Here is a 14,481-nt window from a genome sequence, read left to right as displayed (position 1 = left end):
ACACTTATATACTACAAGTAGCTTGAAAAATGACTAAAAACAGTTACATAACTTATATTATACTTTTATTATCACATAATATAACCAAGATACAAAATGGATACAGCTTACAAAACAATACATGGTGTCCATACATGTACCAATTTACAATACATTTCATGAAGCGCATCGCATAAGGAATGTCTATACATTTATATTATTATACATTTTGACGTAAACATACTTTTGATCTAAACCATACATTTTTAAGCGATAAAGTCAGACCCAATTTGAGTAAAAAAAAACTTGCAGTGAATTTTAAATAATATATTGGTATTGCATTGGGGTTTTAAAATAAATTGATTTTATATAAATGAAATAAAACTGTTATATATTCACACCAGTCTTTAGCGTTTCTTTCATTGCGTTAATGTTTATTTATAACCTAACATATACAAGAAAATACAGATATAAAGATGCTTTTTTTTTAATACTCAAAGAGTTAATTTTATTATGATTGTTAAAGTGCAAGACAAATGAAGCAATATACGTTCAAACCATTTAAATCTTATACGAAATCTCGATCTTTAGAAATAATTTCAATATTATATTAATACCAGGGTAAAAAATTACGCATAATTGGGCGCAAGCCTATTTTTATATAGAGAAGAAACTAAACTATTCAATGATAAACCGTTATCTGGCATTTAAAATGTATTAAAACTGAATCAACGAAAGCTCTTCCAATCACTGCCAAAAAAAAAACATAAAAAAGTATATAAACACCACAAGACTAGAACTTGTCACGAAATCTGCAGAAAAATAAAAAAAAGTCAATTGATGCGATTTACGTCTGTACATACATATAATATGGCATGCCGTGAGCAATAGGACCACTATCGCTTAGCAGGACCGCAGGACAACACCTGGACCGTCAACAAGAACCTAGAGACCACACAATCACTTCACGAGAACGGATTATAGTTCTTATCGTAATCGTCGTCTTCGTTAAACGGATTCGTGGGTTCCGTCGCCTCCTCAGCAAAGGGGTTCTTAGTTTCATCATAATTGTCCTCTTCGAAGGGATTCTTGCTTGTCCTATTTGCTATGGCCGTGGAAATGTTTTGGACGACGGGGGAGACCCCTGTGCTACGAGGTTTGTCTTCGAATCGTTTTTTGGCGGAGATTGGTGAGGAGTACGGGGATGGTTTGTGTACTGGTTCTAGCTTGTTGAGGTTTGCTTCTAGGCTTGAGCTGTAGCGCTGTTGTTCGAGTAACCTCATCCGCCCCTCGCCGACGGGGACCACTGTCGTACCTTTGGGTCCCATTTGCTTTGTTGTATTTGATGCGTATACTGAAATTAATATTTGAGAAATTTATTTTAAACTTGTTTTGAAATGGACGAGCAGAAGATTCATATAAATTTAATACAATTATGGCTCGACGTGAGCGTGACTTTTTAGTGCGTAACTATAATATACATACAGTACAGTAAAGGCGTGGTCACTCAAATAAATTTAAATATAAACGTTCGTTATCAAAGATTTTTATGCACAAAATAAGGCGTTACGAATAATATTAAACCAGTTCTTGAATAATTGTATTATTATTCATAAAAAAATCCCAACTGTTTTAAGTATTCTTGCTCGAAACGCGAATAAAATTTATTAAATTTTAATTTTATATGATATTATCAGTTGTATAAGCTATTAATAAAAACGTCTGTTACTACAACTTTTTGAATCTGGATTATTGACATGAAAAATACTGCACAGATAGAGGATGTGATCACCACGCCAAACCCACTGAGCGGGACGTGTCGCGGGTTCGAACCCCGCGTAGGTCCCACCGAGCGCCACGTGCTATCGATTCGATCCCCGCTTAGGACTAGTGTTTGTGTGATCCACTAATGCTTGTACTGAGTGTAAGTGTCTTTGTGTACGTGATTTGTAAGTTTGTTAAAGCCCCCAGTGAATTCCTTACTGTGGGAGTCGTAAAAAATAAGTGTACTTACATTGCTTGCTCTGCCCCTCTGCCTGGCGGAGCTTGGCCTCAGCCCCGGGTCCGTAGGGCTGCGGCGCGGGCGCGGGCGGCGCCACCGGCGGGGCGCTCGCCACCACGGGCGACTCCACGCCGCCCGACTCCGTCACTACCGTCAGCTTGTTGAACAGGCCGCGCCCGTAGTACTCTGATACCACCGCATAACTGAAAAATAGTATGAAATATAGCAGTTTTTAAGTAAATCAAGGTTCTCCAAGAAATATATGTGAAGAGTCAGAACAAAAAAAAATGCAAGTAGGTAAATCCACAAAACATGAAAAACATTAAAAGAAGGAGGCCCTTTTACTTCAATGTATGACTGCACGAATAATGCACTCTAATTTAATAAGGTCGAATGACTTATAAGATTTGTAGTTCTGTGTAATGTTGTCAAATAACATAATTATTTGAAATCAAGTTTCAAGGTGGTTATCGGTAGCACGCAGCGATGCGAGAAGGTCACATCTACGCCAAATTAATTGCAACTTAGGGTCGACGCTCACGCGCCGACCGCCACAACTACGAAACGTTGTCTTCAGCCAAATTATAATATAAGCTATGTACGCCGTCAAAGTAGTTGTCAATAAATATGTTTAGTTCTTATGGAGTAAGTTATGTGTCGTGGTATGGTATGATTAAATAAATTAATAAATGAAAGTTGGCATATTTCCTATACTTTTTATGGGAGACGCGAGCAGCGTCGTTTTGTAGTTATTTCGTATGTAGATTTAGACGGCCACCATGGATTCAGCCGCTCGTGGTGTTAAATGGTTGTGACGGGTCGCCCGTGTCAGCCGCCCCTAAGGTCGCGGTAAGACGACACACGTTCGTGCACTGACGTTTGTCAAACTTCATTAACGTAATTTGAGATTTATTGATGAAACATAAGACTCAAATTAGCGTGAATAGCGTTCACGTGTCAACAGAATGCAGTTTACCTTTAACCTAATAGGCTGTGGCGAGTAGTTGATGTATGTACAAATATTTCACTTGTAACGGAACGTTACATGAATAATCATGTTTTGTTTCTACAAATTATAAATTGAACTACCTACATATTGTTCATATTATAGTTGGCAGCGGTGGGTATATTTATTAAATTCTAACTAATACATAAAACAAAACATAGAAAAAAAATATATAATAATAATAATATTAAAATAAATAAAATCAATTATAACTGTGCAAAACTTAATTAATAAAAATAAAATAACAACATGAAAATGAATGCATTGTTCTTTGTTTACGCGTGTTTTGGAACGCGCCGAATGAACCGAACGAACCAAGAATGAGTTCGATTGAGGGAGATGGGACATACTGGCCAGTCGCTCCTAGGCTGATGCGAGCGTGTTACCTCTGACCACTTTCCGTCCTGTCAAGCGTCCTAGCAGACACGGCCGTTAAATTCAAATTAAAAAAAAAATAAGTTGAGAGTGTTCAAGTTGAATACTTGCACTTAATATTGTCGTGAAGATCCCGAATTAGGGTAAGTTTTAAATAGCACACAATTCACCCATCTGATCATATAGTTGTTTGTTATATGTTTCTTTTTATTTGCAGCTTATTATGTTCTATGTGCCACTGTACCTTTGTCTTGCTTTGCCACTCGTTTGTTACTGTGCTGTGTTACTCGCTTTATGTTGCTTAATTCACCAAGCTAATGAGCTAACACTATTTAAGTAAAGTAGTAGTTTCAAATAAAATTATTGCTTCAATCTACCTGCAAGTAAAATAATATTTTTTATTCAAAATTTAAATATCTCAACGGCCATAACCGTAATTTATGTTTGTATTTTTTTTCCGTTAAACTGCTTTATGTGTAAACTCCGTTCTGGGTAGTACCGCCACGTCAATACTACTACATTTAGATAGGTATCGCTTCCTCGTTGTCGACGGTGGTACTCCAGCACGGAATTTATTAGGCCGAGTTCTGATTAGCTCGAACGGTGATTTCCAGGTTTTTTCTTCCGGCTTTAAGGAGCCAGCAGCATCCTCGCGTTCGGGCCTGCCTACCAACCGAGGTCATCCGAGGAGCCCGCTTCCGGCAACACCAGTCGCACGTGCGCGCCATCTCCATCACCGGTGAAGTCACCGTACAGCTCAGCACTGAACCTCGGCCTACTTCCATCTCCGGCCAGCGGCGGAATCCCGCCACAACTACAGGGGGTACCTATCCCTGCAGAGGTGACTACAGACAAAGTTGTAATCCACGACCCATAAATCTTCGTGTGCCTCCGGCTGTGTTTTTTTTTTATATAATATAAATTTTGAAGGTACACACCCGTTTTATTTTTTTATTAATCACCTACCTAGGTGGAATAAACGGGTGGAGGTTACACTGGCGCCCAATTACGTGGTTTTGTCTGTTCTCGCTTCTGTAGTTAGTAGTTAGTTATTGTACGGTGAGTGGGTAATTTTATTTTTTTTATTTTGTAAAACGCTTTGTGTGTTTGTTTGCATCAACTGGAGTGAAGTCTTATAATCTCATCATTTCCGTTATTTTAGTATATTGTGTTAACGTTAAAAAAAAAAAAAAAAAAAAAAAAAAAAAACTCATATACAGGGTGTTTTTTTTATACAGGCTGTTCAATTTTTTTTATAATATTGCTATCAGCCGTGGTAAAATTTGAATCGTGCTGTTTTTTTCCAATTCTTTGCATAGCCTTCACACCAGTTGCAAAAATTGTTTTGTCTGCTTTTGTTCGCAATTTTTTGTTTCTTTCTTTCTGTTACTTCTTACTTACACAGCGTTCTGTTAAAGTAGATTATAACGGAACGGAGTATTTTTTTTCTTTCCATAAAATTTTGTGTGCTATTTACAACTTTCTCCCATTTTGATTTTTTTTTTTACCCGTATTTAAAATGGCATACCCTATTAAGTTTCTATCATTACAAAAGTCGGAATTAGAATACGAGGTAGCCGTACGAGGTGAAACCCCAGCTAATACTGTGGCGGATCTTAGACGGCAGATCTGTAAGCTCAGCCAAGTTTTTTTGTCTGAGGATATTTTGTGTTCCCACCTTGACCCTCTTGATGACCTAAATAGTTGTCTGGAAATTTTAAATAAATTAAGTCTAGCCTTGAGGTGGATACCAAGACAAGAATATTTTGGGGAGAATCGAAAATCTTTTCCATCATCTTTATCATAGACTGAACAGGATAAGTAGGGATGATAAATTCTTGGCACGTGCATACGGAATGTACAAGTATGTTTAAAGAATATTATGGAGCTTTAACATCTTTAAAAGCGAAAAGTATAGACCCCCTCATTACTACCATCCCGCATTCTGATCCGCAAGTTACAACTGAGAGATTAAACATTTCAGTGACTTGCGAAGGAAATGTTAAAAATTGCGAATTAGCGAAACTAAAATATGACGGCAAGTCTTGCGTACGTGCTTTTATTCAGCGAGTCAGCGAATTTAGTGTAGCTCGTAATATTTCGAATTCAAAATTACTATCATTCGCTACGGAAATCTTTGTGGACGATGCACTTCATTGGTTTAGAAGCGTAAAGCAACAGGTTTCTTCTTGGGATGAACTTATTGTCCTTCTGCAACAGGACTTCGACAGAGCGGATTACGATTACCTTCTGCTGTCTGAGATTCGATCTAGGACTCAGGGAGCAAAGGAAAACATTACCATCTACCTATCGATTATTTCAGGAATGTTTTCACGCTTGTCGAGATCTTTTGCAGAGGAGGATAAGTTAGAAATAATATTGCACAACATTAGACCGTGTTACGCGAGCACTCTGGCCTCGCATCTCAGATCACATCGATTGACCAGTTAAGAAGTCTTTGTAGGAACTACGAAAACGTGCAATCACGCATGGCACAGTTTCGCGAACCTGCCGCTCCTACTTCTGACACGTTAGCACCTGAGTTCGCATACAAACAAAGAACCGATATAGCTATCAAACAAAAACTATAATATTAACAATAAGTTTGGGAACAACAAAACAAATGCAGAAAATAATAATAAACAAAATTTAAATAACAGTGTAAATGAAAAATATTTACATGCCCTAAATACTAGTGATTCCATCCCCGGGGCAAAATTGCCGTATTGTCCTAGATGCCGTAATAATTCGCATAGCCTGAGGGATTGTCAGAATAAAGAAATTATGTGTTTTAAGTGTGGTCACAAAGGTATCAAGAAACCAGATTGCCCAATTGTAACAAAGCTCAAAAACCAAAAAACTAAGTATGCAGAATTGTCTCGACTCAGCCTCGTTAGCAGGTCGCTTTAATAAAGAGGATTGGGAAAATTGGTTGAAAACAATTAAATTGTTCTTCAACAGTTACAAAATGTCTTCAATTCTGCATACTAAGCCTTTGGGCGATTTGCGACCATATCTGAATATTAAAATTAACGATATTACAGCGTCCGGCCTCCTGGATTCCGGGTCAGCTATTACAATATTAGGAAATAATTCTCATAACACCCTAGTCAGTCCGTGGCCTTAAGCTATGTACTGATGATACGCCTTCGATAGTAGCTGCAGGTGGTCAGATACTTAAGATACTGCTATATAAATGTGCCAGTGCATTTAGAGGACCAATTTCATATAATTAAGTCATACGTAGTTCCAGAAGTTCAATCATCGCTTATTTTAGGTATTGACTTCTGGCGCGCCTTTCAATTGTGTCCGAAATATTTGGGTTCCGTAGATTTGTCAAATAATTCATTAGTAGAGTTAAATAGTAATAATCACCAAACTTTCATACAGTCTTATGATAGCTTAGATGAGTCTCAACGCTCTATTGCTGATAACGTTGTTGAGCAATTTAGGGACGTTTCATTTGAGGTTAAAGGCTTAGGCCGTACACACCTTTTATCCCATCGCATCGATACTGGCGATTCTCCTCCGGTCCGACAAAGATATTATAGGCTCTCACCTGAGAGCAGAAGATCCTTGTCGAACAGGTGGACGAGATGTGAAACTAGATGTGGTAGAGTACTGCGAAAGCGCGTGGCAGTCTCCGTACTCCTCGTTACTAAAAAGAATGGACAGCCTCGTTTTTGTCTAGATAGCAGAAAGTTAAATTCAATAACAAAACGAGATGCTTATAACCTGCCATACATTGCCGAGATTTTGGATAATCTGCGCGACGCCCGTTTTCTTTCTAGTCTGGATTTATCCAAAGCCTTCTGGCAAATTCCGATTGCAGAGGAGGATAGAGATAAGACGGCTTTCTACGTTCCAGGTCGAGGAACTCTTCGATTTAAAACCACGGCTTTTGGTTTGACAAATGCTCCCGCTACGCAACAGCGTCTTGTAGATATGCTACTAGGTAACATAGATCATCGCATATTTGCTTATCTAGATGATATTATTATTGTTAGTAATAGTTTTGAGGAGCATGTGTCCCTTCTACTTCGCGTTTTAGACAAATTACGTAAAGCGGGCCTTACTGTAAACTTGAGTAAGTGTGAGTTCTTTCGAAGTCAACTTAAGTATTTAGGTTACGTAGTTGATGCGAATGGGCTGCGAACCGATCCAGAAAAGGTTGAAGCTATCCTTAACTACCCTACCCCTAGTAATCGCAAGGAGCTGAAGCGATTTCTGGGCACGGCAACTTGGTATCGTAGGTTCGTTCCCAGTTTTAGTACAATTGCAGGGCCGCTCAACAAGCTGACTTCAAACAAAAAGAACACTCCACCTTTCAAGTGGACTGATGAGGCGGAAATCGCTTTTAAAAAACTAAAAGAATGCTTAGTTTCTGCACCTGTTCTTTCTTGCCCCGATTACAATCTTCCTTTGAGGTGCATACGGATGCAAGTAACTATGGGATGGGCGGTATGCTCACGCAATCTGTAAACGGAAAGGAGCACCCTATAGCATACATGAGGCAAATCATTAACGGCGGCAGAAAAAGAACTATAGCATAACGGAGCGGGAGACGCTGGCTGTTCTTGTGGCATTGGAGCATTGCGATGCTATTTGGAAAATGGGAAGAAGTTCACCGTGTACACAGATCATAGTGCGTTAAAGTGGTTTCTTTCTCTTAATAATCCTACGGGAAGGCTCGCACGTTGGGGTGTGCGTTTATCTTCATTTAATTTTGATATAAAGCACCGTCGGGTGTCGACAACGTCATTCCCGATGCTTGTCAAGAGCAGTACCTGTTGCTGCTATGGTCACTTCTAATTCATCCGCGACTTCCAGTGATGCTTGGTATACTAACATTTATAATAACTGTGTCACGAAACCTGAGAATTTCCCAATTATCAAATTAAGGATGGCACTCTCTTCCGCCTTAGTAAGAATAAATGCTTGCTTACTAATGAATTTTCTTGGAAGGAAAGTTGTTCCCTCCGAGTACAGGGAAAAGGTGATTGCGGATAATCACGACGAACCAACCGCAGGTCATTTGGGCATTTTTAAAACCTACAGGCGCGTTGCTCTTAGTTATTACTGGCCGGGTATGCATCGAGATATAGCGAAAATACGTTGGTTCTTGCAACACTGTTTACAGTACAAAACTCAAAACCATGCTACTCTAGGTGAAATGGGACGTCCTAAGCAATGCTCGCGCCCGTACCAAATGATTTCTGTCGACTTAATGGGACCACTTCCTGTCACACGAAAACAAAATAGCTACATACTAGTAGAGACCTGCTGTTTTTCCAAATTTTGTCATATTTTCCAATTAAAAAGCTACTTCTCAGATTATTGTTAAACTTATGGAAGAACACATATTCCTTGTTCACGTGTTCCTCAAAGTATTTTCCTGGATAAATGGTACCCAATTTATTAGCGACACACTCAAGACTTGTTTAAGAAGTATAAAATACCGAACGTATTCTTTTCACCCAAATATACCCCCCAAGTTAACACCGTGAGCGGTACAATAAACGATAATCACCTGCATTTCCACTTTCGTGGACGGTGATCATCGAACATGGGACTTATTTATTCCAAAAGTACAATTTGCAATAAATAATTCTGTTAACGAAGCCACCGGATTTACACCTTCATTTCTAGTTTTGGACGAGAAATAGTTTTATGTGGTGCGCATTATACAGATACAGACTTGGGTGACGAGTTTTGTTTCTTCCTCGCGATGTATACGCGGAGAACCTTGGATGCCTAAGTTCAATCTTTGATCAAGTCCAAAAATCCTTGCATCACGCACATGTCAAAAATACATCATATTATAATTTAAGACGTAAAGCTTTCGAATTAATATTGTGATGTAGTATACAAACGTGCTTACGTCCTGAGCGATAAGGATAAGCACTTTAGCAAGAAATTAGCTCCCAATACATTAAGTGCCGGGTCATTCAAAAGCTATCACCACTAGTGTATGTTTGGAGGATATGTCTGGTAAAAATTTAGGGTCTTGGCATATTAAGGACTTAAAAATTCCTACCTACCAATGAATGTGATCTTTGTTACGTTTCCCCTTACACTATTAAACGATATTAAGACCTGTTACCAAAGTCAATGACGAATATATTAGTCGTTTGATTTTTTTTGTATGTTAGGACACGTCGCACAATTTTAATATTGTGTGTTGTTTATTATGACTGGTTTTGAGAGATGAGGGAATGATTGAAGTGAATGTATGAATAAAAGGATATCGTAACGAGTTTATCATGCGGATTTTATTCTTAAAATAAAATCCTTATGAGGGACCGGGGGTAATGTAAACGGAACGTTACATGAATAATCATGTTTTGTTTCTACAAATTATAAATTGAACTACCTACATATTGTTCATATTATAGTTGGCAGCGGTGGGTATATTTATTAAATTCTAACTAATACATAAAACAAAACATAGAAAAAAAATATATAATAATAATAATATTAAAATAAATAAAATCAATTATAACTGTGCAAAACTTAATTAATAAAAATAAAATAACAACATGAAAATGAATGCATTGGTTCTTTGTTTACGCGGTGTTTTGGAACGCGCCGAATGAACCGAAACGAAACCAAGAATGAGTTCGATTGAGGGAGATGGGACATACTGGCCAGTCGCTCCTAGGCTGATGCGAGCGTGTTACCTCTGACCACTTTCCGTCCTGTCAAGCGTCCTAGGCAGACCACGGCGCGTATAAATTCAAATTTAAAAAAAAAAAATAAGTTGAGAGTGTTCAATGTTGAATACTTGCACTTAATATTGTCGTGAAGATCCCGAATTAGGGGTAAGTTTTAAATAGCACACAATTCACCCATCTTGATCATATATGTAGTTGTTTGTTATATGTTTCTTTTTGATTTGCCAGCTTATTATGTTCTATGTGGCCACTGTACCTTTGTCTTGCTTTGCCTTACTCGTTTGTTACTGTGGCTGTGTTACTCGCTTTATGTTGCTTAATTCACCAAGCTAATTGAGCTAACACTATTTAAGTAAAGTAGTAGTTTCAAATAAAAATTATTGCTTCAATCTACCTGCAAGTAAAATAATTTTTTTTATTCAAAATTTAAATATCTCAACGGCCATAACCGTAATTTTGTTGTTTGTATTTTTTTTTCCGTTAAACTGCTTTATGTGTAAAACTCCGTTCTGGGTAGTACCGCCACGTCAATACTACTACATTTAGATAGGTTATCCTTCCTCGTTGTCGACGGTGGTACTCCAGCACGGAATTTATTAGGCCCGAGTTCTGATTAGCTCGAACGGTGATTTCCAGGTTTTTTCTTCCGGCTTAAGGAGCCAGCAGCATCCTCGCGTTCGGCCTGCCTACCAACCGAGGTCATCCGAGGAGCCCGCTTCCGGCAACACCAGTCGCACGTGCGCGCCATCTCCATCACCGGTGAAGTCACCGTACAGCTCAGCACTGAACCTCGGCCTACTTCCATCTCCGGCCAGCGGCGAATCCCGCCACAACTACAGGGGTACCTATCCCTGCAGAGGTGACTACAGACAAAGTTGTAATCCACGACCATAAATCTTCGTGTGCCTCCGGCTGTGTTTTTTTTTTCATATAATATAAATTTTGAAGGTACACACCCGTTTTATTTTTTTTTATTAATCACCTACCTAGGTGGGAATAAACGGGTGGAGGTTACACACTTTGGCTTTATATTTTTGTTGTAATCTCATAAAAGTCAAATCGCGGCATAAAATGGCTTGTTTCAAATTCAATTAAACACGTTTTTCAAATTGCATATATAATTGGATAATACATAATTGGATTCATACTCTTGTGCAGTTTTTCAGTATGATGAACGTTTTCGAACGATTTTCGAAAATAACGTTACAATCTCGAAACTGATGCATATTTAATGAATACGAATACCTTTTATTCATTTCGTATAAAAGTAATGGTTAAGTAACCGATACCTAATAGTATACTTAGTGATCCGCAGTACCGCAGATGTTGATTGTTTTCCCTCATAAATAAACCCAGTGAGATCAACAAACAACTTGCAGAATGCAAACACATAATAGCTATCACAAATGTTACGATCATCGTTTATTTGCATCTCTATTAAGATCTGTTTTTCGGATGGCAAATCATCAAAGGACATTTCAGACTTTGACTACTGACTGAAACCCACTTCGTGTACCTGGGCCGCAGTAACCCTTTCGGAAAATTCTGTTTCAGATTTTTTTTTCTAGAAACGTCTACAGTACTCAGGTATTTAATTTATGTATCGCGAGTATTTAGAAACATTTAAATCATATGCACAAAGACACCCAGACTCAGGACAAGCATTCGTGGATCACACAAGCACTTGTCCTACGTAGGGTTCGAAACCGCGACACACGACACACGTCACGCGCAGCGGGTTTGGTGTGGTGAATTCACAACCAACACACAAGTAGGTAATATTATCGTACTTGTGGAAGAGAGACGCCACTCTACGCCATGCAATGCTCTGTCTTGCTTCCACACTGAAACTGCAATGAAACTACTACTACTACAACCACTACTCTAAGATGTGTTGGTATGTGTTTATAATCGTCATTGTCCGATAGATAGTTTATAAAACAGTGAAACGGGTTCACGGGAACAAACCAAGTCTTGCTTACATTCATCTGCAAATCAGCTTCAAGCATTGTCAGTATGTTTGGAACATTTTTTAGTGACATTACAAAAACAAATTTATTTTGCTATAATGTTATAGTACCCAGGTGGAATTGGAGGGATGACCTGGATTCGTTCTTTCAAAGAGAAACAAGTGGAGGAAGAGTGGGGAGGCCTTTGCCTGGCAGAGGGACGTTCTGGGCTTGTAAAATAATAATGTTATTTAAAACTGTCTGTCTTGGGTTTTGTTTAAAGCAGTACTCTTATCCTACAAGAATGGCCTTGTCGACTTGAAAACTAGTTTCGCATTAATTCAGGATGTCCGCTAACTCAACATTAAATTAGATCAAAATTGGTCCAGTCGTTTGAATCTGTAGACGTAGACGTAAAAGAACTCATCATCTTTAGGTTTTCAAATATTAGTTGTTTTTATTTACTTGTTTGGTAAATAAAAACAACTTATATTAAGCTAAGTATAGTTTTCCACCAGTAAGTTTTTGTTTTTCTTACAAAATTGTCATTGGTTAGCAAGGCAAAAGCCCTTCAATTTTTATGACATACATTTTATTGGTGTAAACAGACCTACTATAATACTAATTTTTATCAAGTTAAAACCCGAAAAGGTTTGTCAAAACAAGAGCTATCCAGAAAAGACCATATTCAAACCAACTTATGATTATTAGGAAAACATTTCTTGATTTTTTTTATTTATTAATAATGTAACTTCATAATCGTTAAATTTATTATCAAACAAGATTAAACAGTAAATCTTTTAGATAACATATCGCTATTCGTTTTAATTTACTATTTAGCTGTTGATGCAATTTCAAACTTATTATTGTATTACATCACTTAAGCCATAAACATTTATTTTTTTATCTGATGCATTGTCATGCAATGGTGATTATTTTATTTATTCTAATCATATACACTTCCTTTCTTATTCATAAAAATACATAATTAAATACCTATTATGTTTCAGAGTTATATTTTTTTCTACATAAATAAATAAATAATTGAAACACCTACTAAGTAAAATATCTAAATAATTTGCGTGTGGAAAAATTAACTAAAACCTCGTTTCGAATCGGTTAAATTCACTCCGTATTAATTAACCTATACCATAAAAAAAATTATGATATTATTAATAAGAAACTCACCCATACCTGTCTTCTCCACTTGCAGCGAAACACCACGAAAAAGGTGGTATGCTTATATTTTTAAATAACGATAAATACATATTTAGAATGCTATAGTTCCCACACACGTTATCACTTCGTTTTAATAGCGAGTTTTAATGCTATCGATAAGACATGATTGCGCGGGCGCAGCGCACCGACTGGTTTGCGTGGCCTTGTGACAGGTGTAGCCGATATACTTGTTTCTTTTTAATTGAGCTTGTTTTGATAAAGGTATTAATAATTTTGTTTTGTGAATGTGTGTGAGGTGAGTTCGGTAGTAGAAATCAAAATAGAAATTTGTATGATTCGTTTCTATTACTATATTGTGCTATTATAACAATACTATATAGCTATAACAAAAGTTTAAAAAAATGTGTTTTAAAAAAAATATATTTACAAAATTTGTCATTAGACAAAAGTTTCAATTAGAGCAACCTAAAACTGTATTGATGATAATGATTTTTTTTTTAAAGGCCCAGTATATTAAAAGAAATCATATTGTTTTTTAGCGTAATGTCCTATATTTCACATGACTTTAAAATAATTATTAAACCCAACTTTTCAATCACTTCTTCACTATTATTCACAAAATCACAAACACCACCTTTCTTTACACGACCTGAACTACAACTCCAAGATATTGGATGACGTCACAATACAATTTATACGTCAAAAGACATCCGCTAACAGACAGACCAGCTGAAACAATACCGCGGTTATAACTGTCTATTGTTACATGCGGTCGTTGTAACGAATGTGTATTAGTTTGAATTTCTTTGCAAAACGTTGAAAGATTATTACCTCTTCCTACTGATATGATAAACGCGAATGTTTGTATGTATGGATGTTTGTTCGTCTTCCACGCAAAATCTACTGAACGGATTTAGACGTTAATTGATCCTCAGATAGTTTATAACCTGAATGAACACATAGGTTAGTATTTATCCTAATTTTATGTTCTCGTGGGATCATTTTCGATGTAGCGGGCAGCGCACAACGGCTTATAGGTTTCAGGCCTTGTTTTTTACAACATTTTTGGAGTGGTGTAGTGTGAGACGCGTCGCCCCTTATATTGGAAAGTAGTAAGTAACATTTATTTGAATAACAATCAATGTTAAAACATGTCATTAGACAGCGCAACATCTATTATTTACCGTCCAAATACTCTAAACATCACTGGTGTGTGATTCGGACAAATCTATTTAATTTGAAATTGAGCATATTTACTTATATAACGTAATTAAACTGAGTTGATCATAATATCAGTTTACAAATGTCCCTTACTGA

The 14,481-nt window shown here is 37.2% G+C and overlaps 1 protein-coding gene and 1 long non-coding RNA gene across 3 annotated transcripts; one reads left to right on the top strand and one right to left on the bottom strand.

Moving 5' to 3' along the window:
- Nucleotides 1–48: 48 nt before the first annotated feature.
- LOC113507976 lies at nucleotides 49–13,563 on the bottom strand. 2 transcript variants are annotated; one of them, XM_026890913.1, is made up of 3 exons: nucleotides 13,180–13,563; nucleotides 1,994–2,184; nucleotides 49–1,333 (listed from the first exon to the last, which is right to left on the bottom strand). In XM_026890913.1, the coding sequence occupies exons 1-3, from the start codon at nucleotides 13,251–13,253 to the stop codon at nucleotides 945–947; spliced, it is 654 nt and encodes a 217-aa protein (XP_026746714.1). In that variant the 5' UTR covers nucleotides 13,254–13,563; the 3' UTR covers nucleotides 49–944. The 2 variants fall into 2 exon arrangements, with proteins under 2 accessions (XP_026746714.1, XP_026746713.1); XM_026890912.1 differs by having other exon boundaries at nucleotides 13,174–13,562.
- Nucleotides 3,209–4,295, top strand: LOC113507977. Its single transcript, XR_003401956.1, has 2 exons — nucleotides 3,209–3,505; nucleotides 3,977–4,295. It is a non-coding gene; the product is annotated as an uncharacterized LOC113507977 (long non-coding RNA).
- Nucleotides 13,564–14,481: the final 918 nt, after the last annotated feature.

This window comes from Trichoplusia ni, unplaced genomic scaffold (genome assembly GCF_003590095.1).
Source record: "Trichoplusia ni isolate ovarian cell line Hi5 unplaced genomic scaffold, tn1 tig00003589, whole genome shotgun sequence".
NCBI classification, from domain to species: domain Eukaryota; kingdom Metazoa; phylum Arthropoda; class Insecta; order Lepidoptera; family Noctuidae; genus Trichoplusia; species Trichoplusia ni.
This window is presented reverse-complemented; position numbering and strand designations above follow the sequence as displayed.